Source organism: Harpia harpyja, chromosome 12 (genome assembly GCF_026419915.1).
Source record: "Harpia harpyja isolate bHarHar1 chromosome 12, bHarHar1 primary haplotype, whole genome shotgun sequence".
Taxonomy (NCBI): Eukaryota; Metazoa; Chordata; class Aves; order Accipitriformes; family Accipitridae; genus Harpia; species Harpia harpyja.
The window spans coordinates 27,691,919-27,719,915 of NC_068951.1; the positions used below are offsets into that span (position 1 = coordinate 27,691,919).

Consider the following 27,997-nt stretch of genomic DNA (forward strand, 5'->3'; position numbering starts at 1 on the left):
TATTTGCATGTGTGCTTTACCGCCACTAGATTAATTCCTACCTTCCTCCTCCCTAATTACCTTATGGAACTTATTAGTGATATCTACTAACTAGATTATAGTCATCAGTAGAGAAAAGCATGGTGCTGTTTTACAGTTGTCTAATTTTTTGAAGAGTAAATCCAGTTCCTATTCAAATCAATGATTCACTGACTTCCATGGAAGGGAAATCAGGCCCTTAATCATCAAGGAAGTGTAGCGTCAGTCAGTCATACTACGCAAGACCCAAACCATCAAAAGCATGTGAATGATCAAAAAAGAGCTATGTTTAGCCTGCCCCACTTTATACATAATAAATAACTTGTTGGTGTATGATTTAATCTTAAAATATTTTATTAAGCACAGATAATAATGCAGAAATCCATGTAATAAAACAACTTCAGAGAAGGAGCTAAGTTAAAATGAGTTATTATAAATATTGCACTTAGAATTCTTATTTTACATACACAACTCCTTAAAAAATTGGACAGTTATAAATTAACAGCTTCCAAGTAATTGGAATTTGGTATGTTTGAGACCAGATGGTTGTGCTGCAAATCTTCGGCTTTAAGACTTCGGAGGATCTGTACTTGTCTTGTACATGTAATGGATACCACTTTGTGCCAGGGTGTGCTTAGGTGGATGGGGGGGAAGAAAGGGTGAACATGGTCTTAGTGTTGACAGTCAGTTGTATTTTCATGACTTATACTAAGTGAAGATTATTTTTCAAGAGAGATGATAGAATGCAGCTGCAGAGTTTAGTTTTAACATGTTTTGTTTTTCAAGGCATTTAGGATCTTTGAGTTCTTGGTCTTAAAACTCATGACAAAGCTGTTGGGAAAGACTTTGCCTCTGCCGTCTTCTTCTACCTGGCCCATGATGATGTAGTTTAAACCTACAAAGGAGAGCATGAGATTACAAGACAGAAATCCGGGATATGATTTGGTAAGTATAGTTCTTTATCTGCGGTCTCTACTCATTTGCACTCTGTTACCAATGCCTTCAAAAGTTTTTTTTCTTTCTACCTAAAGCATATACTTCCTTACCCATCTTTGCCATGCTTGTTACGCAATAAAGTACAGTTATGTAAAAATCAAGTAGATATATAGCTAAGTATCTACTACATAATTAAATATATAGGAGATATTTATTAAATGTAGACTGTCAAATGAGTCTGAAAGACATTAGAAGTGCAGTCTAAACACTGGACAACTTAGCTACTAACACCCAAAGTGGAGTGTGTCTCATTCATTTTGAATATTTTCTCATTTCCTCAGCTTGTAGGATAATGCACTTAAGTCTTTTAATTCCCTTTTCCTCCCCCAAAGACATAAACATTTTCTAGACATACAGAGAGGCATTCAGGCAAGCAAGGTGACTTAATGTGTGATGAGCCCTGGCTTTGGAGAAATGAGATGGATTTGCATATATTTATGGCTTAGAAGGGTTAGAGGTTTGTAAGACCTTAGGCTGGAAGGAGTTGTATTATAGGGGTATAAGCAGAAAAGTTTAGATATTATGTAATGGCTACTAAATAATTCATGGAGATTTAGGACGAGAAACAGAAGTGTGTGCTTTGGAGCCAGCGGTCTGCCTAAAAGGAGACAATGTGTTCCACCAAGGATATTATTATGTCTTCCAGACAGATGTCTGATTTCCAGAGAACTGAAGGTAAAAGCAAAAGCTTGTTTCTGACAAAGATTTTTCACTTTGGTACTACCCACTTTGAATTAATATGCTTAAATATCAGTAGTATCCTGAATGTTATCAGGGGTTTTTGATGCTTATTAAATTATTTTGACTGCTTCCTGCTATGGTTCCATTTATGTTCTCCTGTTCTACCTGTTTACTCAGGAGGCAGAGGAAAACTGTTTTGTTTTTTACTTAGTTACTCCAGTGAAAAATAGTGTCAGTATTTCTTAGAATGCCATACAGGTAGCCCTTGTTACATGTAACTGGAAATTATCTTGGCTGATCTCTGTATAATACTGTTTAAGATAGGTATAGAAATACTGTCTGTTTGCAGATACAGTGGGCTTAATGCTACTAGTATTTCTACAGTAAAGATGTAAATATATACAGGAGAGAAGTAACAGGGAAACATGTTGATTTTTGCCATTTGCTGTGATATACTGCTCTTCTACATGTAGCATGCTGTTGTTTTTCCCTTCTAAATAACTGTATGAAAACTAGCTCCAAAATACATACACATAAAAACAAAATCTAACTGAGCTTCATTTGAGAGAACCAAATCAGATTTTACTTTTTATCATGTGGGTTTAAAAAAAAAAAAGTTTTCTAACTTCTTTGATCTAAATGAGCGTAATCCTTTTTAATTAAAACTGAAAAATGCAATATAAACCTGGATAACTAGTTATTTTTATCTTAAATTGATTATAATATTAGTTGCTGATTATAGTAACAGTTACTGTAATTTTACTGATTTTTGTGGTTGTATTTCAAATAGCAGTTTTCAAAACTGTTGTCTTTTATAAACACACAAAGCAGTTACTTTTGTGTACTTACCTCTTCTGATGAGAGGACACTGCTTACATACAACAATAATCCTGGCACTCATACTCTTGCCAGCTTGTTGAATTGCTAAATTTCCCTCCTTATATACATTAATGATTGATACTGTTGCATGCAGACTGCCAGCCCGCGTTATTGCTGTGATTACAGTTCCAGTTATTACTAGAAGAAAAGACATTTGATACTTTTTTATTACTTTTTAGACATAAATTTTGAGACATTGTAAAAACTGAGTAAGTATATTAGTCCATAATAAGGAAACAAACAATATCAGAAACAGTTACTAAAAATGTGGGTGTCACCTGTAATAGATAACTCACTAGTGATAAATTTTGGTGGCACCAAATACAAAACTGTTCCTAGAACATATCAGTCTCTTGCAAGCTCAGTTCTAGGTTTTGATAATTTCAATTAAAAGTACAATTTGATACTACTTTTAATGACTAATTTTAAAACAGTGGAAAAGTTGAATTGAAAACGTTCTAGCCAAAAGCTGAATTCCCAGCTCTCTGACACTCTCAAATGAGTAGCAGGGAATAGTTAATGCCTGAGGAGCTAGATTTTGATCTGTCTGAGGCCTGACACTGATAGGAATTTGCCACTTTCAGTTAAATTTAGACTACAGATTAGACCATCATATCTCCCAAAGACCTCTCAGATACCATTTTTTTCCTAGGATGACTAGATTAATTTGTAGGCCATCTTTATTTATCAAAAGGGAATGGTAAATGGTATTAACAATTTTTTCTTCTAAGATCACCTTTTGTAAATAAGCTATGCTATCCTAGGATCAACCAGATCGTCAGTTATCAAGTAGGTGCAGCCAGATTTATTTTACAAATCTGCATAATCCACATTTTGGGTTAGGCGTTTGTAAATTTGCGCATTATCTTCCTTTAATCCAGAGTTTTTCATTAAATAGGAATGTTCAATTCAAGCAAAAAAGAACTGTGGATGTTAAAATGCTGGGTATTGCAGTTATATTTCTAGAAACAATAAAAATGAAATGCATGGTGAAAGAGAAATAGCTATTTTCTAAATTCATAAAGTCAGCAAATTAAATCATATTCTACAAACAGCACACTTTCTGTTCTTACCTTAGGATACACTTGCATTCACAGTAGCATATAAAATATTCTTACTCTTACTCCTGCCATGGAAAAGACTGAAAAGTTTCAAGTATTTGACAAAAGGTGAGAGAGGAGAATGTGATTTACTACCCTGATGCTAAAGGAAAAAGAACAAGTTTTATATAGTGTCATTTACTGTGAACCTAAGAGCTGAGGTGTGGTCAGTAAGAGGAGACCTTTGGGGTTTTTTTCCTACCTGCTTCTTTTGGTCTTGGGCCAGCCTATACTGGTTGCAAATTAAAACAGGCTGGTGGTCGAGAGTGGTAAGGGGTCATGCTGCAGTGGCTCCATTCTGCTTTAGGGTACAGCCACAGCCCTCAACTGTTTTTCTAGCAAAATGATGCAAAGCTGCCCCCACGTTCCTGAAACAGCAAATTTCCTCAAATCTCATGGGATTAGCTATAGAGTTAGATTAAAACAAACAAAAAAAAGGGGAGGGGGGGAAGTTGTCCCATCAAATTTTTAGGCATGTTATAGGGGATTAAAAATGCTTCCAGGATTAATATGGGAAAATACTCTGAGACATAACTGAATAAATCAGCAGTGACAATGCCATCCAGATATACAGCAGACATCATTTTTCCTGAGTGATTTGTGTCCCTGTACAGAAAGCAGTGCTTGTAAACTTCCATGCTTTCTAATTTCTTTTAAAAATATTTTGGATGTCTGTAAACTGAATTGTGGAATAGTCAGCAGGTACAGTATAAAATGTGTATTGGCTGGTTACAGACAAATGAGATGACACTACAGTAATTGAATCAATACTTTCCTGTAGTAGGTTGTCATTTGCTTTTCAGATTGAGAAAGCGTGTTTTTCAGACATGTGCAGTGCCTGTTTCGCAATATCTCCAAGAACGTATTGAGTGAAACACAGATACTAATGTCAGATACACACATAAGATAGTGTAAAAATATAGCCTATATATTAATGATAACTCAGAACTACATCTGGTAAAATTCCTATGAGTCTAAACACACGGTGCCAAGTGAATAATTAAAAATAAACAAACTTTCCTTGCTTACCGAAGTTGCTTGAACAATAATTGCTTTCGAGAGTCCCACTCCTCTTACACTTTTGCTGGCACAGGGCAACTGTAGGTTTCACAGCTTTTTGAAGAGCAATAAGTAAATTGAAATTGAAATGAGGTATTTGATGCAAATGCAAAGCAGTATGTTTAAAATAAGAAGAAAGATTAATAATCCTGATGTGTGCAGTGATCTGGTATTGCAAGGGATGAACACCACAGTAACAATATTCCTTTTCTCTGCCATTACCTCCAGTCATCACCTTTTCACATGTGTCTTGGCTACATATCTGTTCTAGTGACCTCATAGAATGGGATGTTATAGAAAATTTACATTTGTTTGCAGTGTGATCTTAAGTATGTAACTTATTTAGTGTTGTTGGCTGTTGCCATACAGCCTTAGCAGTACACTTAAAGTATCATAACATTATATTACAGTAACACTTCAGAGGGAGGGGGTGGCCTTTTATCTGAAATTACTGTACTGTGATAGAAGAGATCAGAGTTCAAATTCCTGACTTTTTTTCTAAATTTTTCACATAGCTTCCTGACATGTAGTACTGTGTATTTTTTACTGATGACATTTTGAAACACAACATAACGTTTGAAGTATCTAATATTTGGGATTGACATTTCCTTTCTGAAGTTGAATGCTTTGTTTATAAACAAGTTAATTTTTTTTCCTCCTTGGGTGAATATTAATAGTCTCTATTAATAGTTTACTCAGCTAACCCTTTCTATGTAATGTGTAGGGATGCAGTATTTTTAAGGCTTTTATGTCCTTTTCAAATTTGTTTGGAATTGGTCAATGACATCATAATTATGGGAAACATGGAGCTGAGATGGACAGATTAAAAAAACCAAACCCCCTACATAACCCTAATTTCCAAGAAAAACTAAATTAGTTATGACAAATATCTTTGCGGGTTTTTAATTTCTTTAGAGTGGAGAGTTTTGCAGAAGTTTTATTCAGCCTATACTTCCTGAAAAAGAACTTCTGAGTAATTTTCCAATCAGTAATTTATACTTGTACTTTTTTTTAATTGAATGAATTGATTCTTTTTATAACTTTCCAAGTTTCTGAGATTCGTCTTCAGTGTTACACCCATGACTGTTAGAAGATCTGCATACTCATTGTTTTGCCTTTCAAATCCAAAGTTTAAAAATTGGACCCCATATTTTTTGTTGATTTTGGGTTCGTTGTTCTTTTTTTTTTTTTTTTTTTCTTTTCCCCAGTCTTCTCATGATTGGTATTCAGTGAGACTCTTTAGAACGTTAAATGCCTTCCACAAGGAGAAGTGTTCTGAAGAGCAAGTTACTGTGTCTATGGAGGCATATCTATTCATATTCTACATGATGTAGCCTCAGCCCTGCAGTCAGATCTACACAGTGATGGGAGTGAAACTCCCACTGCCATCACTTCTGTTGCCTTGATGTGTCTGCATAGTTCTTTCCTACCAGTGTGCATTTCTAAAAATATTTTTAATTATATGCTGAGTTGCTTTTTATAAAGTGACTTCTGTGTAGAACACAATGTCGAAATAATACACTATATTCAGCTCCTAGAACTTTAAACTAAATGATAAGTTTTCAAATTATTGTTTCAAATTACAGTTAGCGCTTGGCAGGGTGCCATGCCACTTAATTAGTTTTCCTGTCTCTCAGTGTCAGTTGCTAGGTCAGGCAAGTACCTCCTATCTCAATGCTACATGCAGCACAAGAAAAACTAAGAATTTAATGTTCCTTGAGTCTTTCAATTCAGTGTCTGTAGTAGGAAGATAAGAAATGTAGCAGGTAGATGAGTCACAGGTGCATGCCAGTATGGTAGCTGCCAAAAATTTATTGAGGTGCTCTGATTTTTCTAAATTTAAAATGGGGATTATGCATTACAAAATACTCTTGTTTGGTCCTCCCAGGGTTTTTTCTAGTGCTAACACTTTTGAGTTTTACTTTTGAGTTTAGTAAATTTTGGTCGGTGACTTACTTCGCTATGATTTGTCAGTAGAGGCTGCCTATTGCTTGTACAGACAATTAATGTATTTTAGCAAAATATGAATTGGAGAAGAACTGAATTAAAAGTTTAGTTGCCTACCATTTTGCATGTACCCATATTGACAGACAAATGCATGACTTGATCCAATGAAATAAGAAAATCTATTACTTAATCATATGTATTGGATTAATCTTCATTACTTTTATTAATGTACAGCATTTATTTATTTCTTCAAGTACTAATATTTTTATGTAAGATAGAGACTGAGGTAATTCTTGAAAGTGCCTACTAAAGTTAAGTATTTTATTAATGCCTGGAGTTCTGTGCAAGTTTGAACAGGTCTGATTTGCAAGATAATAAGCTAAGTCTATTTGAACTGGACACTTCTGAATGCAAATGACTGATCAGAAATTTAACTAAACTGTAGAGGTTTGGTGTGCTTTGGTTTGTTTTTAAGATCAGAAATGCCTACACCATGCATAACTGATCGGACACTGAAAGGACTTCTTGTTTCTGTCTGCCTGACAAGTCCTTTTGAACACCTTTCCTCTGTTGTCCTCTCTCAGATTACTTTACATTGTTTTTATTTTCTAACACTGATGTTGTCATAAAAATTGATTTGGAATTCATTAGTAAAGTACACCTCTTTTGCCTGTGCACGCACAAACAGCTCACAGAGCAAAACTCAATGGCGAAACCCTGAACACAAATGCAGCGTGAGATACCTGACAGCCTGGATTAGTTGAGACCAAGTGTTTGAACTAACAACTTCATTAAGAAGTGCTTTATGGTGAAGAACAACTGAATTATTTATTACTAGAGTAGCAGTCACATCAGAATGATTTCCAGGTCACTATGATTTCATTTTTATAATGTTTATTTTCATCTATTTTAAATACCTTTCATTATCGGTGTTTAAGCACCACAGCTTCTTGGTCTCCTGCTGACAGGCCATTGCTGTCCTGACTTTTGATGCATTTTAAGTACAAATCAGGTTATGTGTTGCAAAAACATCATAAATAATTTGGTTTTCTGCTATAACTGTATCTTAAATCTCTCACATTCAGGTTATAGAAATTCTAAGAATTTATCCCTTCAGTATCTCAGTAACGAGGTAGTTTTGGCAATACCTTCAGAGAAATCCTCCTCTGATCTTTCATATATGCTGTCTAGTCTTAAATATAAAAGGAAACTTATTTTTAGTGTGACATATTTCTTTATAAGTTCCAATCCCTGGGTTTTTTTTAAATAAAAAGAATTCTAGGAGAATGTCATATTGACAGGATGTTGACAGAATCTGAAGAGGGCTCAGGTGGCTTCCCTACCAATTTTGCTTGTTCTTAATAACTATATGAAGAAAAATATGGTCAGATTTGTACATATTAACTTGTTTAGAAGAAAGAGCTCCTTTAAATAAAACTATTTCCTGAAATATTTAGAACTACTTATACAAAATAACTTTGCTTATCCATTCTTCTATGGCATTTGCTAGCTAACTGTCAAAAATTGAGAAGAGACAGGAAAATTCTCTCAGCTGGAACGAGTTAATGTTACACTGAACTCTAGCCTGGGTAGGTTTCCTTTTAATAATGTTAAGTAGATTCTTCCTTGAATATATTAAGATACTCCTTTGAGTATATTAATTCATTCCCTCAACATTTGAAATACTAACAAATCATAAAACTGTAATTTTTAATACACTTTCTATTACATTTTCCCATAACCTTTTCCTCATCCCGGAATAATTTATTTTTCTAAGAAATAAAATAAAGCCAGTAAAACTTACTTGAGGTAGCAGGGACTGTTGTGGTAGTAGGCAGAACTGTAGTTGTGGGTAACTTTTTTGGCCTAAATTTATAATGGCCAATAAAACCATCAGCTGTTAAGCTTAAATCAGACAAAAACTGAATAAGCAACTCATTTCTCTCAGACAGAATAGGCCTGAAATAGAAAAAAAAAAAAAAATTTCCGTTGTTTTGAATGTCAAAGCCAAAAAGCATTAATAGCATTCTTCTTACAAAAAAAAAGAAAGAGCGTTTCACTTTAATTATTGGTCTGAATGCAGTATCTGCCCCCAGACTAATACTGAAATACATGTTTCTTTGCTGGCATGTCAGACACTGGTGTTTTGAGTGTGAAACTCATTCTGATGAATCATCTAAACCTCTGATTCCTGAAGGTTATGTCAGTATGAGTATCTTTAAATTCTTCTCTGTGACTTCATTGCAGACTTCACTTCCATAGAGTGGAAGGGGCTAGATTAACACAGTGGGAAAATATATTGAATAAATCCTCAGTATGTAGCAGAGGTAAGTAAATGTTTTTTTTTTTAATTTGTTTTTGTTTAATGAAAAACATATTACACATTTGGAAGGCCTTAAGAAATGAATTCAGTGTTGGATTCTGTAATTTTTTGACAAAAACACTAAAAATAAAATGGTTTGGGTTATTATTTCTGTGGGGTCAGTTTTTGTCACTGATTGGATTTTTCATTACCAAGGCCTTGAAGAGCTAATGGAGTTATTTTCTTAGGATTTGAAATGTCATGAACAAGCACTGTTCAGTGTATTAGTTTTCAGTTCATAAACCGCATAGTACCTTCTGCGACACTAACTGCCTCTGGATGTGGATGTAGTGCGATGAGACTTCATTCAAGACTGTTAGAGAAAATTGTACAGAATGCAAGTCTAGCCAAAGCAGCACTTCTCATTCTTTTGAGCTTTCCACAGTCCTTGTCTCAATATTAATCATTAGTAACACAGATTTTTCAAGCAAAAACACAGTTTTTGGAAAGAGGAAAAAAAAATTAATATAGGGTCAAAAGAATCTTGGTGGGGAGAGAGGAAAATAGAAAGTGGGTTTAAGGTGTAGTTTTACTAAAATGACTGTTGTTTCTTCCCAGCAAGTCTGACAGAGTTCATGAGCAGGAGTTTTTCAAAACATTTAATCAGGCCTTTGAACTAAAAACTTCTGATCATCTCCCAGTTTTTTGGCAGGAGTTTCAGAAGTCAGTTTACTCTGATGGCTGAGTCCGACATAACCAAAAGTAAGTGCCTGGTTATCTGGAATTCTATAGGTTTACAGATGCCGCTGTAGTTGCACAGATTACACTTTTCTTGCTGCAGTATGACACAGGCTGTGGATGTAGGAGGGCACTGATTATCAGCTGCCTGAGAGCTTTGTTCTGCTTCCTGAACACCAGGACTACAGCACCAAATCTGAAAAATCTGACCTAGTCTGTGTATGTTGTCTTTTTAAAAAAGGCTTTTTGTCTGAGAGGCAGGGGTGTTTTGAGTAATTATTTCTCCTAATAAATTGTGATTATTATGTATACCATTCATTTATGTTTCACAGTAATTGTATTTAGGAATCAGGTATGTAGTTACACTGTATGCTTGCTGGTCTGCAGTTGGATCTGAATTCATCTCTGCAACCACCAAATGAGTTCAAGGTATCCACTTTACTCATACTTCTGATGTATACTGTTTCTGTTACAGAATGCCATGTTACATTATCTGTGTCTGCTGGTTAATGAGTTCCACCTTGCATAATTACTGTGTCAGAAACACAACTAATATTCTATAGAAGCCTTGCTTCACAATTCAGTTTACATACTGTGATTTCTGGTTCTTTTACAACACTGGTCTTGTCCTTACTGCTTTTCTGAACCCAGCAGATAAATTATGATGAGAATTCTGCAGAGCTACTGGAAAACCCACAAGAGCCATGCTTTCCCCCTTTCACTGGATATAGAACCTGCCTATATACAACTTTGCAAGGGAAAGTGACTGTGTTCAAGCTCTATATTGGATTTCTGGTTAGGAAGCAATGCTATCCTAAAATTGGCTTTCAGGACACTTCTAACATTCTGTAACAGGAAATCTCATCTCTAAGCTATGTGGCCTGGCTCTGAGCCCAGTATTCTGCCCTTATTTGCCTGTTGCACAAAGTCCATACTAAAATGTCTATATTTTGAAGCCCACTAGGGTCTGGCAGACCAATTTACAGCTTTGACATGCTGTGGAGATAAATGCCGAGCCACAGTTGAGAGGTGGTTTAGGAAGCTACTCCTGGTTGCCTCTCAGGGCTAACTGGCACTTCTTCCTTTTGCACTGCCCTGTCAGCCAAGACCAGATCCTGACAGTGCAAAACATACTTGCACAGCTGGGCTCGGTTTTAGCTGGAAAGAGGCGGTTAAGTTCCAGGGACTGGAGGCCACCAGCCTCATCCGTAAGGGGTGTTGTTAACTGCTGCCTTTTGAGAACCAAGGGAAGGACAAGATCTTATGAAGTTCAGTTCTTACCTCAGTTGGAAAAGGTCTGAAATGTCACAACTTGCATATAGACTGAATCAAACTAGACTCTAATCATGCTTCTGGCTTAAACTCTGTTCAATTAGGAAGCAAGTCCATTTGCTCCAGCGCTTTGGGTCTGACTTGTGCACAACAAAACACCCATGGCAGGAACTGAAGGTATTTGTACAGAACATCAGTAGTTAAGTGTTTCTAATATGAGATTCTGTTAGGTTTGGGTTGTTTGTTTTTTTTCCAATATCTTGAAGGTAAATACCTTACTGTTCTGCAGCAACAGTTGAGTTGTAAGGGATGGATCTGATAAGTCACAAGGAGGTTCTCATGCTATGTTCATCAATGGAATACCTGTCTACCTGGTGACAAAGTATTAAGTAACATAAGGTCTGTCATCTGCTGGTTGCTTTTTTTTATTCTGTCTAAAGAAAAAGGAGTGTTTGCAATAGAATTCCTTTTGGGAGGGTGTTTTTACTTCAGATGATGGTGATTTGTTATCGAATATATACAGATGCTTACAACATTCAGGTCAAAGAAACATATCACCCATTTGGAGACCCATTCAGTCCACCTGTAGTCACTCCAAGTGCCACAGCACTGCAAGGCAACAATTCATCGTAGTTTCCAGGTAAAGCTCTAAGCTATAAAGTATGAAGTCACTTTGCTATGAATACATGTGAGGCAATAATGGAAAAATTCTGAATGTCATTTGGCAAAGAGGTGGAACTGAATGTCCAAGATTACTGACCTACCTCCTTGCCTTGAGGACTCAATACTAACTCTGCCTTGCAGAATCTCCCTCCATCTCAAAGCCTTTGGGTTGGAGACAATATGGAAAGATAGTTTCCTTTTGCTAGTGAAGTTTTTCGTGAAAACAAGGAAGTGATTATGTGTATAACTACAGCTAGAATTTAGCCTCTTGCATCATTTTAGTGGCCTGAATGACCTACCACTTAAAGAACAACTTCACCCATAAGACTGTTATCAGTATCTTTTTATAGAGCAGCTTTTTTAACTTTACTACGAGAAGGGGGCCTGAAAATAAATGTTTTTGTGTAGAAAGTTTCAAATTGAGAAAAAAAAAAAAGAAAGGAAAAAAGAAACATGTAACTCAAGACCAAAAGCCTAAGGTGGCTGAAGGAAACTGAAGTTAATATATTTCAGGTGCAGCCCTACCCTTAATTAAATTCTTGCCAACTTTCTAATAAATTTCCATAGGCCTAAGCTTACTCTATTTCTAGCACTGTCATGCTATTGCATAGCTGCTGCATGGAGAAGAAAAATCTTTAAAAAGACTTTTTAAAACATCCTACAGAATGTCTGCCTCCCCTCTTGTCTCCTGAGGGTATACTACGTAACCTGAAAAAACCCAATCAAACAAAAACACAAAAACCCCTCACAGTAAATCTCAGTCTAGCAAGCTATGCTTAGAAAGACTGAGGCATGCACCTCCTCCCCCTGTACCACAATTAGTTGCCACTTCTAAGACGCAAGTCTACTCACACACCTCCACGTATTCTTTTTTCTTTTTTAATAGCTTGTATTTTTTTAAACAAAATGCTTCATCTTCTAAAGCTACTCAGCTTTAAGAAGCATCATGGAAGAGTAAGAATGGGAAAGGAGAGCTAAAAATTACTAGCCTCACCCAAAAACCTACACTTTGGGGGGGAATAATTATGATCCACTATTGCTAGACCTGATTACATCATTGCAGTGCCATTGGCTGGGTTGGGGGTGGGAGGCTTGGGGGGATGGGTTGGGTTTTGGGGCTTAGGTCAGTTGGGGGTTGGGGGGGGTGTTGAGGGGGTTTGGGGGCAGAGATTTGATAGCAAAGCCTTCTGTGCTACCCAGCACACTCAGGAAAGCAGTCTGTGCCATGAGAGAACGTGCCCTGGCACAGATGGGAAGAGATGGTGAGCAGCAATGCAAGGAGCAGCCAGGGACCCAGCAGAAGGGAAGTGGCTCAGGGGGAAATGAGTGAGATAAAATGAGTAACAAGCCAAGGGGCTGGAGAGTTCAGCTGGATCCTTGTACTTCAGTATCTATAATCGAAACACACACACTAAGTGATGTTAGTGTTCAGCTACCATTAATATTGGTATTATACCAATATCAATAGCATTAGGATTAATATTGGTGTTATTAGACAGTGCTCTAATGAGGCCCGAGGGACAGGGCAGAACACACGTTGGAGCCAGGGCTAGTTGGGGATGGAGAGAGAAAAAGGAAAACCTAGCGAGAGACAAGATAGTAAACAACTCCTGGAATTTCAACTGAAGGTACAAAAAGTCATATTTAATTTAAAAAAGAATAAAAGCCTTTCAGAAGCCTAGTACAGAACCGTTAGCAAAATGACACATAGTGGTAGTGAAATTCTTCCTAATTTAAGAAAGTTACTTACGCTGGTGGACTGTCTCCGCAGTACTTCCCAATTCTTTTAGCATCATTGATTTCCCCACCATTAAACACTGCAACATAGTCGTATCTGCAGTAGCTGTCTCTCTCCACATCAAACTTCTCGAACTTTAACTCTATTAGCTGCAGGGAAAGTGTAAATAACTCATTAAGGTTTTGATATGCAGAATTTTTTAGTGCTTCTTACAGTAAGTGACCTCTTCATATGAAGTACTAACTGATTTTTCTTTCCATAAAGGAAAAGTCCTTAATCCACTTAATTGTGCAGTAAAGTATTATAAATCCACATGACTTCTCTCCAGTAAATAGTTCAACATATGACTCTAATCTTCTATAAAATATTTTGTTCTCAAATATACGCAAGTAACCTCTGATAAAGTTATTTTTTCCTGAGTGAATGAAAACGAGATCGTAGGTGTTAGGTGTTATGTTGCTTTTAAAATAACTGTAACAAATCTAAACCACAGAAAAGGGGCTTTTAGTGTCATTGTATTGTTCAAGATACGCTAAAGAAAAAGTAAGGGCAAAGTTGGTAAGAGCCATTTCACTGACTTCATTAAGAGCAGGGTTTGAATCACTGTGGTTGCCAGTGCTGTGTTTACTTGATGCAGAAATAAAAAAGTCAGAAACAAAAATATTGATAGAAAGAAAATTAGTAAATAGTAAGACTAAAACCAAGAGAAAGTAAGTAGTTAAAGGAACTGTGTTTCCATACACAATTTCCATAAATGTTGGGGCTTTACAAGTCATAAGTAAGAACTAGTATAACTCTGGTATTTCCAGTACTGATGCAATTATCTCCAATATGACCTGTATTTATGGACTTTTCTACTTAAGAAAGAAAAACAATGGACAAGAAAATAGAAATGGAATTCACTACTCTGAAACGAAGTCCTGTAATATGATTCTGTCAGTTGTGTGTAGCAAGGAAGGAAAATACAACATAACGGCACGATTGAAACAGAGGTAATACATGCATTTAGGTTGCTTCTTTATATGAAGCACAACAGTATTTTAAAAAATTTAAATAAAGTGAAGTAGCACAAATGAGGCTTGAATGACAATGCTGAATTGTGTTGACTGTAGATACACAGGATTTGTCTTTAAAGGTCTATCTATCTCAGACAAAGATGATATTAAATCTTTTGAGACAGTACAAAGAAAAAGGAGTCATTTGTACACTGCATACACTTTGATTTACTGACATAGTAAAAATGATCTTGTTCTACATTCATAGTAATGATAGCCTGTTATCACCTGATGTCTTAGTTTTGCCTGGATCTGCTTTTGCACTATTCAGATGTGTAAGGCATCATTTTGTTTCCCATAAAGTATGAGTAACCTAGGGGGACTTGGTTTCAGAGATGAGTAACAGCCTTGTTTCAAAAACCTTGTTGTTGTGATGAAAAAATGCACTTTAAATGGAGGTACCTATCTGAATAATAAGCTTGTGATCAAAAAAGATGATATAGAGAGTAGAAACGCAACTGGGAGCAGAAATGCTAATTCTTCCATAGCATGCAAAACAGCAGGCCATAATATCTACTTTACTATTGTTCATAAGTTCACTTTGCAGTAATAAAGAAGTATTTCATGATAGAATAGAAGCTCTTCACCATCATGAGAAGCTCCTCCATCTTCTGTAATAAATGAAGTAATTATTGGTTGATTTGTATTAGAAGCAAAAGAGTGCCTTGTTTTATTGCTCACATGCTTGTGAAAGGGAGGTAGGGACAACGGCACCTAAACTTTGGCAAATGGAAGAGTGAACAGCTTTTCATGTGCACTTGAAGAGAGATGCTTATTCACTACTTCCTCAGAAATGGCTTTTGTCACTGTCAAAATTCTGCTTCATTTGCATGCAAACAACCACTGCTGCAGTACATGAAAAATATATATTCAGAAACTTGTAGATTCATGGCACAGGATCTTCTGAAGGCACAGGATATAATGCCCTTATTTTTATGCTTATATAGCCTTTCTTAAATCTTCTCTACAAGATTAGGAGAAGTTTTTTAGGCTTATCTAGAGATATTTGGAAAGGACCAAAGTAATCTGCAGTTTACAGATAAGGTTTTAAAAATCACTGCCTATCTATAGGATTGTTAAATGACCTGTATCTAGCAAGCAAGGAATGTGGATTAAAGAGGAGTACAGGAAGGACTAAGGTGACATACTGCTTCAGTTCAAGGGAGAAAATATCTTGGTAAATGGAAAAGTATGAAAGATCTGAAGAATATATTTATCTTGGGCAGCTTTTTTTATTTGGAGGATTATGGTCATGAGCAGAAGATTAAGAGGAAAGTTGTCTTTACATGTAGAGGAATTAAAAAAGCTGGACGTGGTTAAGAAAAGCAACCTACCAGACATGCTTGGTGACCAAAACATTCAATCATTGTAGACTTCCTGCCAAGGTACAGAGCAGATGGCTCAGCAACAACCAGCAACTGTGAAGCTAGGATTGAGATTATCCCTACAGTGTAGGGAACACACTTGTGTTTGCCATGTGTGGCAAATGGTGGCAAATGAGCCCTCTTGGTCTGCTGTCACATCTCTTCAGGTCTTAATGAAGTGGTAACATATGCTCTGACAGCATCTGGCTAATTAAGCAAGCATGTTATGAGATGGAGCCTTCAAAATATGAAATAAATAAAACTTTACGAAATGTACATTGAAAATCCCTGTGCAGGACACGTCTGAATATATTCCCTGTACTGTAAGCAGAATAAAATAATTTCTGCTTTTAATAAATTCAATCAGCTCTGCCTGGGTGCCTCAATAACAAACTGCAGCAACAGCGAAAATGCTACAAATGTTGTTAGACTTAAACCTAGCGTTTGTCATCATCATATTTGGTCCCGAGATGCTCACCTCCCCTAATTTAATTTGCATGATGTTTTGTTAAATTAACAAAATCATCTTCAAAAAAATCTGTTTTAAAAGTCTCACCAGCCACAGATGCTTTAAAAAGTTTAATTTAGGGGAGTGTTATCAGTGCACAGAGGACATACAATGTTGAGAAAGCACAGGAGTCACTGGAGTGAGCCATGTAACACGTGAGAGGAAGGCGGGTGTCGCTGGAGCGTAGGTGTGCCTGCACGTACCCAACTTTACATTCCAGCCAGATAGCAGTCTTACTGTTTCAGTGTAACGCAGGCAGCGTGTTGTGCGAGCAGGCCGCGGATGAGGTGTTAGTCCTTGCAGGCAATGGAAGCGGGGCCACGATGGCAGCACCTTACCTGGTTCTTCGGGGCAACGATGTGCCAGGAGCAGGTGACTCCCGCTGGGTAGTCTCGCTCCGGCCAGTTGGGCGTTTGGAAGGACCCCGACGGCTTCTCCAGTCGTCCCCCACAGTACTGATCCCCTGCAAGTACAGCGTACCGTGCTGACCAGAGCGCAACAGGGGTGCAGGTGACCCGTGTAATGTGCTTGTTTTACTGCAGGGCCCTTGGTGAGGGAGACGCAGCCGGTCCCAGCCGGTTCCAACTGCCTCTGCCACGGCCCCACCACAGGACATGGCTGAGCCCTTCGGCTCAGCTGGTGGCACCTCTGGGAAAACATATTTAATAAAGGGCAGAAAATGCCAGACGTAGACAAAGAGGGGGGGTAAAAAAAGAGTGAGACATACTCCTGCAAACACTAGGGTCAGAGGAGGAGGAGCTGCAGGTGCTGGAGCAGCCATCCCCTCAGCCTGTGGGGGAGTTGTGCCAGGGCCGGTGGGCATTCCCAAAGGAACTGCAGCCCATGGAGAGCCCATGAAGGAGAGAGTTTTTCCCTCCTTATCTCTTCCTCCCTGTCCCAAATTACAAAGCTACATCAGGTATGTAATCCTTATTTATAATATGATTACGAACCTTCTTTATTAAATTAAATCTTACCACGTTACAGTTGTTTAATATATCTTTCAAGAAGTTATCAACACAGGGATATAACTGGAAGGACTAATAAATTTCTCATCACCTGCACTGCATCTGCCCAACAACCTGTCCAGTCTGGTATCATGCTGATAGCAAAAAGAGTGACTTGAAAAAGAGTCACTCAGCAGCACGATACCACCTCCCTGTAACCTCCCAGCCTCTCGCAGTTCATGGTCTTTCCAAGCACAAGGCAATGCCTTTATCTTTAATAAGGCCTAACACGTTTTTCTTTCATATGTTTTTCTATTTGTTTTTAAACCAATGTAGAAATTCACAATCCACAATGTCCTCTGGCACAGCACTCCACCACTTAACAGCTCACTGAGAAAAATCATGCTCTCCTTTCCTTTGCAGCCACTTGCTCATCTGGTTTTTGTATTAGAAGAGACAGTGACCGTGGTCCCCATTCACTTTCTCCATACCGGTCAAGAATTTAGAGCCCTCTCCTACACTCCCCTTGACCTCTTCTTTTCCAGCATGAAGACATCCATGCTGTGCAGCTGCTCTTTCTGTAGAAGATGTTCCTTAACTCTGTCATAGTTGTTGTCTCTGATTGCTTCTGATAGTTTTATCATATCCTGTTCTGAGATAGGAACATCAGAATGGCACACAGTATTCAAGATGTAGATGCATTATGGATTTATAGTGGTGTAATTTGTTGTTGTTGTTGTTGTTTGGTCTTTATTCCCTTTTCAAAAAATTGTTAAGTTTCTGTTTCTTTTTTTGATACCTATTGAGCACTGGATTGATGCTCAACTATTGTTTTCATAAATTATCTATTTCAAACGTACGATCTCATTCCTAAGCAGTAATAGTCAATTTGGAGCCTGTTGTACTGTACATAAAGTTAGGATGTTTTCCCCTTATTTGCAACATTTATCTATATTGAATTTTATCTGCCATTTTATTGACTAGCCATTACTGTATTGCTACTACGTGCAGTTCTTCCACAACTCTTACAATAGTTAGCCCTCCTCTTTACTACTTTGATTAACTATGATGGCTAAAGAGTTATACTTAGCTACTTGCTAAGCAAGATAATTAATGAATACATTGAAAAGCACAATCGCTAATATCTCTGGCATCACATCTTTTTAAGCATTAATGTGGCTCTCCATAGGGTTGTACAGTTGTATTTGTCTTCAACACATACATAATTGTTAATTACCTCTTTCATGTGGTTCTGCTGCAGAAAACTTCGCAATGAATCCACTTCCAGCAGTATTTGCATCTGAAGTCATCTGCACCAACATTTTATTGCTGTTGGATACAAGGGCACCTGGTTTCACAGTACCGCAGAACCTGCCGATGCGTTGTCCATTGGCATGGCCGTTGTATATATCCACAAAATCATATCGGCACAAGTTGTCACTTTCTAGGTCTAAATATCTGAAAGAAAGAACCACCACTTTTCCTTCTGGGACCTGCAGAGAGAGAGGGAGGGAAGGAGGGAGAGATGTGTCTTGAAGTGTGACTGACACTACATACCTATCTGATCACACCATTTGCATGAGTATTTTCATATTCTTTACTTCTCACCAGGTAAGCTCTTTTTGTCTACTATGCTCCAGGCAGAGTGGTTTTTAAGATCATATTGGATCAATCATAAAAACAAAGCTCTGGCCACCTCTTGTTGCCATTATCTTCTTCCTGATCCACAGTATTGTCTAGCCAGGCTCATGTCGTTTATTATATACCATCACCGAGCAGTTCAGCTTGGCATGTTTCTCTTATTTTCTGCTGAAAGTATGCAATCAGCCATGCAGTTCCCTGTCACCAAGTAAGGTGAGGAGGATGAGATTAATACGGTTTAAAAAAAAAAAAAAAAAAAGGAACAAGCAATTTACAATTTTGAGCAAATGAAATGGTCTCTCTTATCTTGCTGATTTGTGTCATAAAGTTTTATAGTTTGAAGAATTTTTTATTTACTGACACACGACTTATATTTATAAATAAAATGGGAAACTTTACGGTTAATGTTGTACAACCCTAATATTTAGTTATTTATAATATTAATATGGGTACATTTAGCTTGAAGGCTGCAGTGAAAGAATTATATTTGGAAAGAATATGTAAAACTATAAACGGAGAGTTCAAAAGAACCATTAGTGGGTGTCCTCAATACAGAAAAGAGTTTTGATTTCTGAAACATCTGAGGAAAGATAAGACAGGGCAAATCTTCTTACACGTCTGCATCTGTAGACATTGCGAAAGAGGCAAGAGTACTGAGAAGGATGTAAATTAAGAGAGCATAATAGTTTACAAGGAGGACAACGTTTCCTGGGATAGAGTTGCAAGCTTTTAGGAGAATAAGCAGCATACTGAGAAGCGAAAACTATTCTAACAAAGCACTCAATGCTATGTAACAGGACAGGAAGAAGGGAAACAGTATTTTAAAGTATAGCAGGACCCTAGACAGGCAGAGTGTAATTACCTGCATTCAGTTCATAGCCCGGTAGAGTGGTTACCTATTAAAATAATTGCAGCTGTTCTATTTTACTGAGACATTGCTATTATTTTCTGCTTTAAATATATCACACACACTTAATATATCTGCATTAAGTCCATATTTAAGAGTTCAAGAATTTTTTCCTTCCTTAAGAGTGACTCATTTTAAAACACCCGTTTGAGAGAAACTACAGCTAAACTGTTCCTATATGAAATTGTCAAACAATGTTTTGATGTTGTGAGTTTCAACAGTTAAAAATGCCTTGTTCAGGTATAGATGGAAATGCTATAGATGGAAGTGACTACTTAACCCACAGAAGATACGAATACAGGCAGTAGCTGTAGATGTAGTGAAAAATGTGCTGTAGATATGTTAAGATTACTCATTCATGCGGCTGCTTTTATGTCCAGTGCTGATACTGATTCTGCAGCAGGAGAGACTTTTGCATGAGCTGTTTTCAACTGCCCAGGGCCCACGTACACACTGGCTGACCAGCCCCACTGCAGTTCTAGTTGTTTGTTTCAGAGTATTTTCCTTTAAGTTCAAAGTTATCTCAAAAATGCATTCAGTTCCCCTGGGCTGACGTACATCACTACTGCTACTACTACTACTACATCAAAACCACAAAACTCATCTAATCTTACCCAGAAATTCCAAAGCACGATGACTATGTTTTAGAAAACTTTAAAACCAGATGTTAGGTTTAAAACTCATACTACTGAAGTGAGCAAGCCCGATAGCTGGTATCAGAAAATAACCCACATGTATATTTAGTCAGCATAAGGCCAGTACAGACACATGGTCATATTGTAAGATATTCTGTGAAAGCAATATGACTCCTTGAATCACTGCTCTAATAACTAAATCTCTTACTATTGCAGTCACTTGTCTTCTAGTCTGAATCACTAAGAAGCATTAAGACATGGTCATTTTAACAGAAAAAGGGCTAAAAGGAATTTGGTATTCCTGTCAGAAGACCTGAATGTTATTTATGGTTATACTACAAACTCTATGTGACCGGACAAATCAGTCAAAAAATGCTGGCTGTAAAGTTAGTCAGATAAAGTCAGATTTAGGCAGTTAAAACAGCCTTTTTTTCCAGAAATATGTATGTAAAATAACATACATTCTTTTGGGGTGGAACACTCATTATTCTTAAGTTTGTGCAACAGGATCTAAATGAGGTGACCTTTAAAGGTTATCATGTTTTAAAACACAGTGAGCTGTTATGCCTACAGTTAAGATTGTCCAATATTTTCCGCTACAGTGTCTTGCAGCTTTGCTACAACTTGCCCATCTTTAAGAAGTTTCCCCTTTTCCTTCCACTGTTTCCGAAAGTTGAGCAGAAGTTGCTCTATCATATTAGATTAAATAGTTTTGTCAGTGCTTATGAGATTTTTCCCTATTTTCTCAGCTTGGAATTGCTTCTTTGAAGACACCTACTTCCTCCCAGAGTTTGAAGAAGGAAGTTGAAATGTGAGAGGTGGCTGGTTCTGCGGTAAAAGGGTTTTTTTGCTGTCCTTGTAAGAAGTGCATTCAGATTTAGCCAAGTGGTTATCCCTCAGTAATGCTGACGGGTGCTCACTGACAGCTTTGTTCCATGAGCATATTGAACCAGCGCTGCTCTGCTCACACCAGCCCTAAGGCACTCAGTCCTACCCCCAGGTATTCCGCTCTCTCGCGCTGCCCCAAGTGGGGCATGGGGATCCAGGACATGGGACTGACCTGCACTCAAGAGGGAGAGGACTCTGGCAAAGCAGCCAAACTCCGAACTGCCAGCCAACCATTCACTCAAGTCTTGGGTTTTCTGTTTCATGGTATAAGTAATTCTGGGCAGTGTTGTATGCTTCCTTCTCTCTCCACCACTGACCATGTTATACTGTACTACATTACATTATCTAATTATATTTTGTTACAGTTTTTAATTTCTCTAGCTTCTGTTAGTTCAGTCTACTTGATCTTGGTCAAGACTGTTCCCCATAGATGTACTAAGTTTCTAAATTTTATTTCATGACAGTTTGTAAGAAAATGTGTAGGAAAAACTCAGCCACATGGTCACAAATGTTTAACAGGGAGCCTACTCCAGATTTTAGTTGTCAGAATAATCCTTGCTCACATTTAGCTGAATTTGGGGAGGTAAGTCATTTACGGATATGTGTGAACTGGGGCCATTAATCACAGTCACTACTTACTGCCATTACTTTATAAAATAATGTTATTGCTTATTAAAATAGTATTTGTCATTATTCACAAAAATAACAAATTTGTTCCAGCATGTTCGATCAATTAAAAGTTTGTGATCTGAGCAGATGACATTCAAGAGTGCAGAGGATGGTGGTTCCACATTCTGGCAGCAGCCGCTCCAGTTTGCAGCTACTCCCAAGGAATCCCACCCTAAACACAGGCATCTTTGCAAAACAATACTTTTCTTTCATTTCTACCATTTCCCTTTTTTAAATGTTGAAAACTAATGTGCTAAAATCTGCTAATGTTTATCCTAGAACATCTAAAATATTGCTCCATGAGAAACACAGGGGAGAAAGCAAAGGCCAGCATGACTCAGTATTGTTTACTGTGAGCCACATCCGAGCCTGATGCAGTAAGATGATGGGATACCTCAGAGGAATAATTGGAAGGAATTGCAGCTCTTTTTTTTAAAAAAAAAAAAAAAGAGGGAGGAGGGAGGAGTCAAAGGAAGAATATGTGATGCTTCCCCTGCAGGGTGTGCCTTATTTTTCTGTTTTATCCATCCAGCTGGTATCTTTCAACGACAGAGGCACTTCAGCTTCTGTCTCTCCTTGTCACACTGAGCATGACTGACCCATACTTGCCCTCTGCTTCCCTTCTTATTTTTAACTCTATGAACTTCTTTAGGATCAGAAATTAGGACACTAAACTCATGTGAAGGATGGCTTACTCCTATTGAAAGCTAAAGGAAAATAGCACTCCCTGAATTTTTAGGGGGAGCTTTTCTAGAGTGTAATTCTCTAAAATCATCCATGTAGATTATTAACCTCTTCAAAAGGGTGTGATTACTTTATATATGCAACCCACCACAAAATAAGGTCTCTAGATTTTTTGGGTTATCATTCATTGCAGGTATTTCATATAATGTTAATCCAAGTTCACTTATATTTGAAGTAGTTAAGCTATTTTTCTGTTGTTCTGACTGAACACAAAGCCCTCTTCATCATTGTGCCGCGCTCAGTTTCTGGGGAGGATTCCCAAACTGTCATACTTTTCAAAACTACTTGGTTTAGATTATTTGCTTCGAAAATAATCTTTTGGTGGGGAAAAACCCTTCAATGCCAACTTTCTGAGAAAATTTTTTGCCTTATTTTTAAACCTATATTGTATACGGGTTTAATATATTTTGGTATATGTTTAATACCAAAATGCTGATTTTATGTTTTGCAATAGCAGTCCTACGTAGACTTGAAAAATACATCAGCTACCTGCAAGCCAAACACGTTATTTCTCTCTGCTGAGAATGAATGTGAAAGTTATTTGGAGTTACATCCTGGGAAGAACCACAGCTCCTGCCTAGTCGCTTGTTCCCTAGCTCCATTCTCTCCAGCCACAAAGGAACAATTTTTTTTTTAAATTCGTATTAGCTTGCTCTCCCTGACAAAGGCACTAGATCCTGTTCAGCTATTTCTTTTCTGGCAATACAACCATGCGTAAAGATCTGTTCTGTACTGGAAGGGCAGTTTCACAGTGATATGGGAAAATGAATGCTTAAAACATAGAGAAAATGATTTAAAATATTTCACTCCCCCAGGGCAGATTCCTAACTCCTCTGATAAGTAAATTTTTCAAACCTTGCTTATTGTCAGCAAACCTGCTGGAACACAGCTCCTGAACCTATAAAATATAACCTTACATAACTCTGACAGTCTTCAGTATTATTGTTGCACATAAAGTTGTTAGAGTTTTATGGGAACTATACAGTCTGCCAGAAAAACACAGGACAGCAGTCCAGATTCTTGAACTACGTGACACATTTATGTGAGGTGATGGCCAAGAAGGATTACAGAGTATTAAAAGTAAATGTATATGACATATTTTAGATAAAGCTATATACATTACTATAGGAAAGGAAATAGCTGTACAAATGACTTCTTAGCAAAGCCAGCTAAAAGCTGCTGGGTAGTCTGCCAAGGCTGTAATATAACGACAAGCATGTGCTGAACACTTCTTAGAGCTCTTAGAATAGAGAAGCTGTTTTCTTTAGCCAGCTGAAAAAGTCCCAGTCTCTTGAAATAACAGAACCATAATTGAGTTAGAGAGACTCTTCTAGCTTTAGCAAACCAGTTGGAAGGATTTCAGCTAATACCTGAATGCTACATTGCTTTATCTGTATTACCCATAACGTTTTCTAAACCTATTTTCTTCTAAAGAATGAATTAGCTGTCACTCTGCCTCTCTGTGGATTTCTTCTATAGATGATGAGATCCTGTAGTGGAGGAAACAACAGCTTCATGCTTATTGTGACCCAGATGCAAACTGAATCAATGTCTCTTCCAGTCTTGCAGACTTGTCAGATCCTGCATTAGGCAGAGTGTTTTCAGGAAGGTGTTCACAGCCCTTGGCTAAAACGGACAGGCAAAAAGCCTTAGTCACCTTCTAGGACCAGATGCTAAACGAGGAAGCTTAACAGTAACTACAGCATATTTCTTCATGGCAGTGTAACTGGCTTCCTTACTTGGGTGCTATTGCAAGCTATTCTGAGCCTCAGCAGTATCTGGTGAAAGGATTTTGTTATTTAAATTCAGGCTAACCAGACCCTTGAGTGTACCACTTTCCCTCAGTTTGGTAAATCATCCTCTTTTTAAAGAGGGTGCAGTCTTAGCCTTGCAAGTTTTGTAGTCCTTGCCTTCCCTACATCCTTCCTGCGCATCCAAAAGACAGGGTGTTCTACACAGTTGATGGGGGAAAAAAAATCAGCTTGGCTTAGTGAACAATGCTGTCTAATAGGGGTTAAATGAGGTGGGGGCACAAGAAAGCCTGGACTGCTACAGTTGTGCAGCCCTTCTCTGGCTTTGGGTGAGCTACAGAGAACAGGTATGCAGCAGTTGAAGAGCAGGAGTAAACGGCAGCACAGCAGGAAAGTGGGAGTCAGGATGATCCAGGACAATCAGGAAATGCCACAAGCCATCGAGTTCCTCCCATGGTCAGTAAAGCCCAAGTGCAGACACAGCTCTGCTACAGCTTTGTGGTAATGCTTCTCAAAATGTCCAGGCTAACCTGGATGCTCACATCTTGTTGGCAACAGCCACATTAAGTCTGCAATGAAACCACTCGGTATGGGCTTTTTAAATACAATCGTTCTCTTCTCCCTCTATCCCCAATATATGATGAAGGGCAGATCCATGGGATGCTTCAGTAAATGCTTCTTCAGTGCTGCCTCCATTTGTAACCCAAATTTTTTGATGGTAAAAACTTTTTGCTGTTGTAATCAAAATTATTATTCCCCTCCAGATTCAATTTTGAACTTCTGAAGACCTAATACTGAGTTATATTGGTAAACTAACTTTGGAGTTTTTTTCCCTTTTATTTAAGGCATGTGTGTATGATTCCAAATGCAATTTGTGTCTGCTCTTCAGATTGTAAGGTGGGCCATGCTAATTGCTGTAATCTCAGCTCCTTGACAGCAGGAAGCAAGTTTATGAGGATACGCTGTATTTCACATCATACGCTTGATAAAGTCAGTCACAGATTAAAGGTAACCTCTAATGTGGCCCTAATAATAATGCAACATAAAGGTGCGGAAAGCAACTGTTGCGGCTTCACTGGTATCCTTCAGATAAAATTATTAAAATTACATCATTTGTTTGGTACGAGAGTCGTTTTAACTGAACACTGTAAACAGACCAATGTCTCCTGCTTTGCGTCAGCATCTCTGTAGTCGCAGGACACAATTATCCTCTGACATGCTATTCTACTGCCAACACCTAGCCTGTAACGCAGTCTTTGAACTGAAGTTGTGTTTAGCGATCCCATCAACGCACAGACTAATTTATTTTTTTTATGCTTTCTTATACTTCTTTTTTTCTGCAAAGCCCATATTCTGGGCCTGAATGTCAGAAGAGTTCTTAGTGAACTGCACGTAAAAAATGGAGAGGAAATTTGGTGGGCAATTTTGGAGGGCTTAATTTGTGCAGATGTGAGGAAAAGTAATCATTCATTCAAATCCCCTTCTCTGAGTCTGTGAATAAGGACACATGCAGCACTGCAGTGTTTACTCCTAGTTGTTTAATGGCATTTGCTGTCCATGAATACGAGTCTCTGCCCTACAGTCTCATTTCAGCATCAAAATATCAATCGTCCACATGCTTTCGCACGGTCATTTGTCAATGTAACACCACTTTCCTATTGCTTTGTCAGCTTGCTGTATGACATACCCCAGACATCCTGGCTGGCAGAACACTGTTATTAGCACACTACAAGCAAACCTGCCTGAATTTTTTGGTTTTGTTTGAAACTTTTTCTATGTCTTCTTGCCAACGAATTTTGCTTTTCATTACCTATACCTCAAAGCTCTACTTTAATCCATTTGATCTAACTAACTATTGCCTTCTGCAGTGACTGGAAAGGTAGATGTTTGCTTTCAAGTCGGTTAGTTTAAAACAATTAGAGGTGTACCTATGGAAGTCAATGAAAATTTGACATTAGGCAAGGTCAGTTCTATTTCAGCCACTATTATCATATTACAGCAACCCTAAAAAGCTCCTGATAGTTGAGCTGCTCTGAGTTACTGAGTTCCATATGTGCAATAATGTATCTGATATCAAATACTGGCATTAACAACACATAGCTCTTCATTGTCTTCAGCACTGATTTTGTGATATTAAAAATTCTTACTGTGATTTTCCAAGTACATTTGCTGTTTGGAGGGTAGACTCCAGGAAATCCTTCACTCCCAATAAACCCTGACTCTCCAGATACAACTCCTCCACATGTAAATGTAGGCCTAAGAATAATAGGAAAAATAGTGCTTAATTTTTAAACAGATTTCATTTATTCTTTGTGTAGTAGTAAAGAGGCATGGACTGTCTTAAAAACACAGCTTAAATACTTAAAAACATTGCTAACTTTAAACATACGTTTCATTACTTACATAATTTCACTATGGGCATAGAATGTGCAATTTAACACGCTGACTTTAGGTGTAGAGAAAATTAACTACTTGGACCATAATTCTGGGTTTACACAGACTGTTATCCTTCCCTCCTTTTTTAATTCGTAAGATGGAAGGTGTGGTGGTGTGATACATCATTGCAAATTGCTATTATAATAAAAAAGATATTAAAAAGTCATTAGTAATGACTTTTTATAGTCTATAGAATAGTAGTTAAAATAGCACAGTAATAAAAACAGCTTTTAATTCCTTTCTTTTCCGCCCTGACATGCTTTGAATTCAGGTATTTTAATCGAGCAAGCCGCTTCGGAAGTTTTCCCTCCCCCAGGACCATCACCCACCACGCGTGCCGGTCCTGCCCCCCTAGCCTGGGACGAATCAGTCCTACGTCCCGATTTTGCTGGTGCGAGGACGTTCGGGGCGAACGAGGTCAGGTCTCGGCCGCGCTGCGCGGACACGCGGGGAGCCCTGGAACACCCCTGCGCGGAGCCACGGCGTTACCGCTGAGGACAGGAGGGTGAGCGAGCGCCCTGCCGAGCTTTAGATAGCGGCACGTCGGGTCTATCGCAGCGTTACGTTATACTGTCTTACACGGGACGTTGCATGGGGCTGCTCTCGCAGTGGCCTGTGCCCCTGGAAAAAAGCCCCTCTGCGCGCCCTCCCTTGAAGCAGTAACGGGCAACGGAACCCCCGCGGGTGCTGCCCGGGGCAGCGGAGGCGCCCGCGCACCCCACGGACGCGCGGTGGGCACCGCTCCGGCGGGGCGCGGCGGGGGCGCGCGCAGCCGGGCGCGGGGAGACGCGCGGTACCTGTGCGGCGGGGCTGCGGGGCGCGCCGCCGCCGCCAGCAGCAGCGGCAGCAGCAGGGGCAGCAGCAGCAGGGGCGGCCGCGGGGCGGCGGGCGGCATCTCCGGGCGGCGGTGGCGGCTGGGGCAGGGCTGGGGCCGTGGAGCCGCTCCTCCGCCTGCCGCCTGCTCCTCCGGTGTGCGCCGGGGCCGGGGGAGGAGGCAAAGGCTTCCGCGGTCCTCCGCCCCCGGGGCAGGGCCGGGCCGGGCCGGGCAGGGCCGCCCGC

General features: G+C 38.7%; 1 protein-coding gene across 1 annotated transcript; it reads right to left on the reverse strand.

Annotated features, from left to right (window-relative positions):
- Positions 1–354: 354 nt before the first annotated feature.
- On the reverse strand, positions 355–27,997 carry PCOLCE2 (procollagen C-endopeptidase enhancer 2). The gene is made up of 9 exons (XM_052804490.1): positions 27,736–27,997; positions 26,650–26,758; positions 18,505–18,760; positions 16,659–16,783; positions 13,406–13,542; positions 8,485–8,639; positions 4,704–4,787; positions 2,545–2,712; positions 355–913 (listed from the first exon to the last, which is right to left on the reverse strand). The coding sequence occupies exons 1-9, from the start codon at positions 27,831–27,833 to the stop codon at positions 783–785; spliced, it is 1,263 nt and encodes a 420-aa protein (XP_052660450.1). The 5' UTR covers positions 27,834–27,997; the 3' UTR covers positions 355–782.

Coding starts and splice junctions, on each gene's coding strand:
- PCOLCE2 (XM_052804490.1), bottom strand. CDS start 27,833: ATGCCGCCCGCCGCCCCGCGGCCGCCCCTGCTGCTGCTGCCCCTGCTG. Junction 13,543..16,658: donor TCGTTGCCCCGAAGAACCAG/GTAAGGTGCTGC, acceptor CTTTCCCTGCAG/CTAATAGAGTTAAAGTTCGA. Junction 4,788..8,484: donor AACAGTCCCTGCTACCTCAA/GTAAGTTTTACT, acceptor CTCTTCAAAAAG/CTGTGAAACCTACAGTTGCC.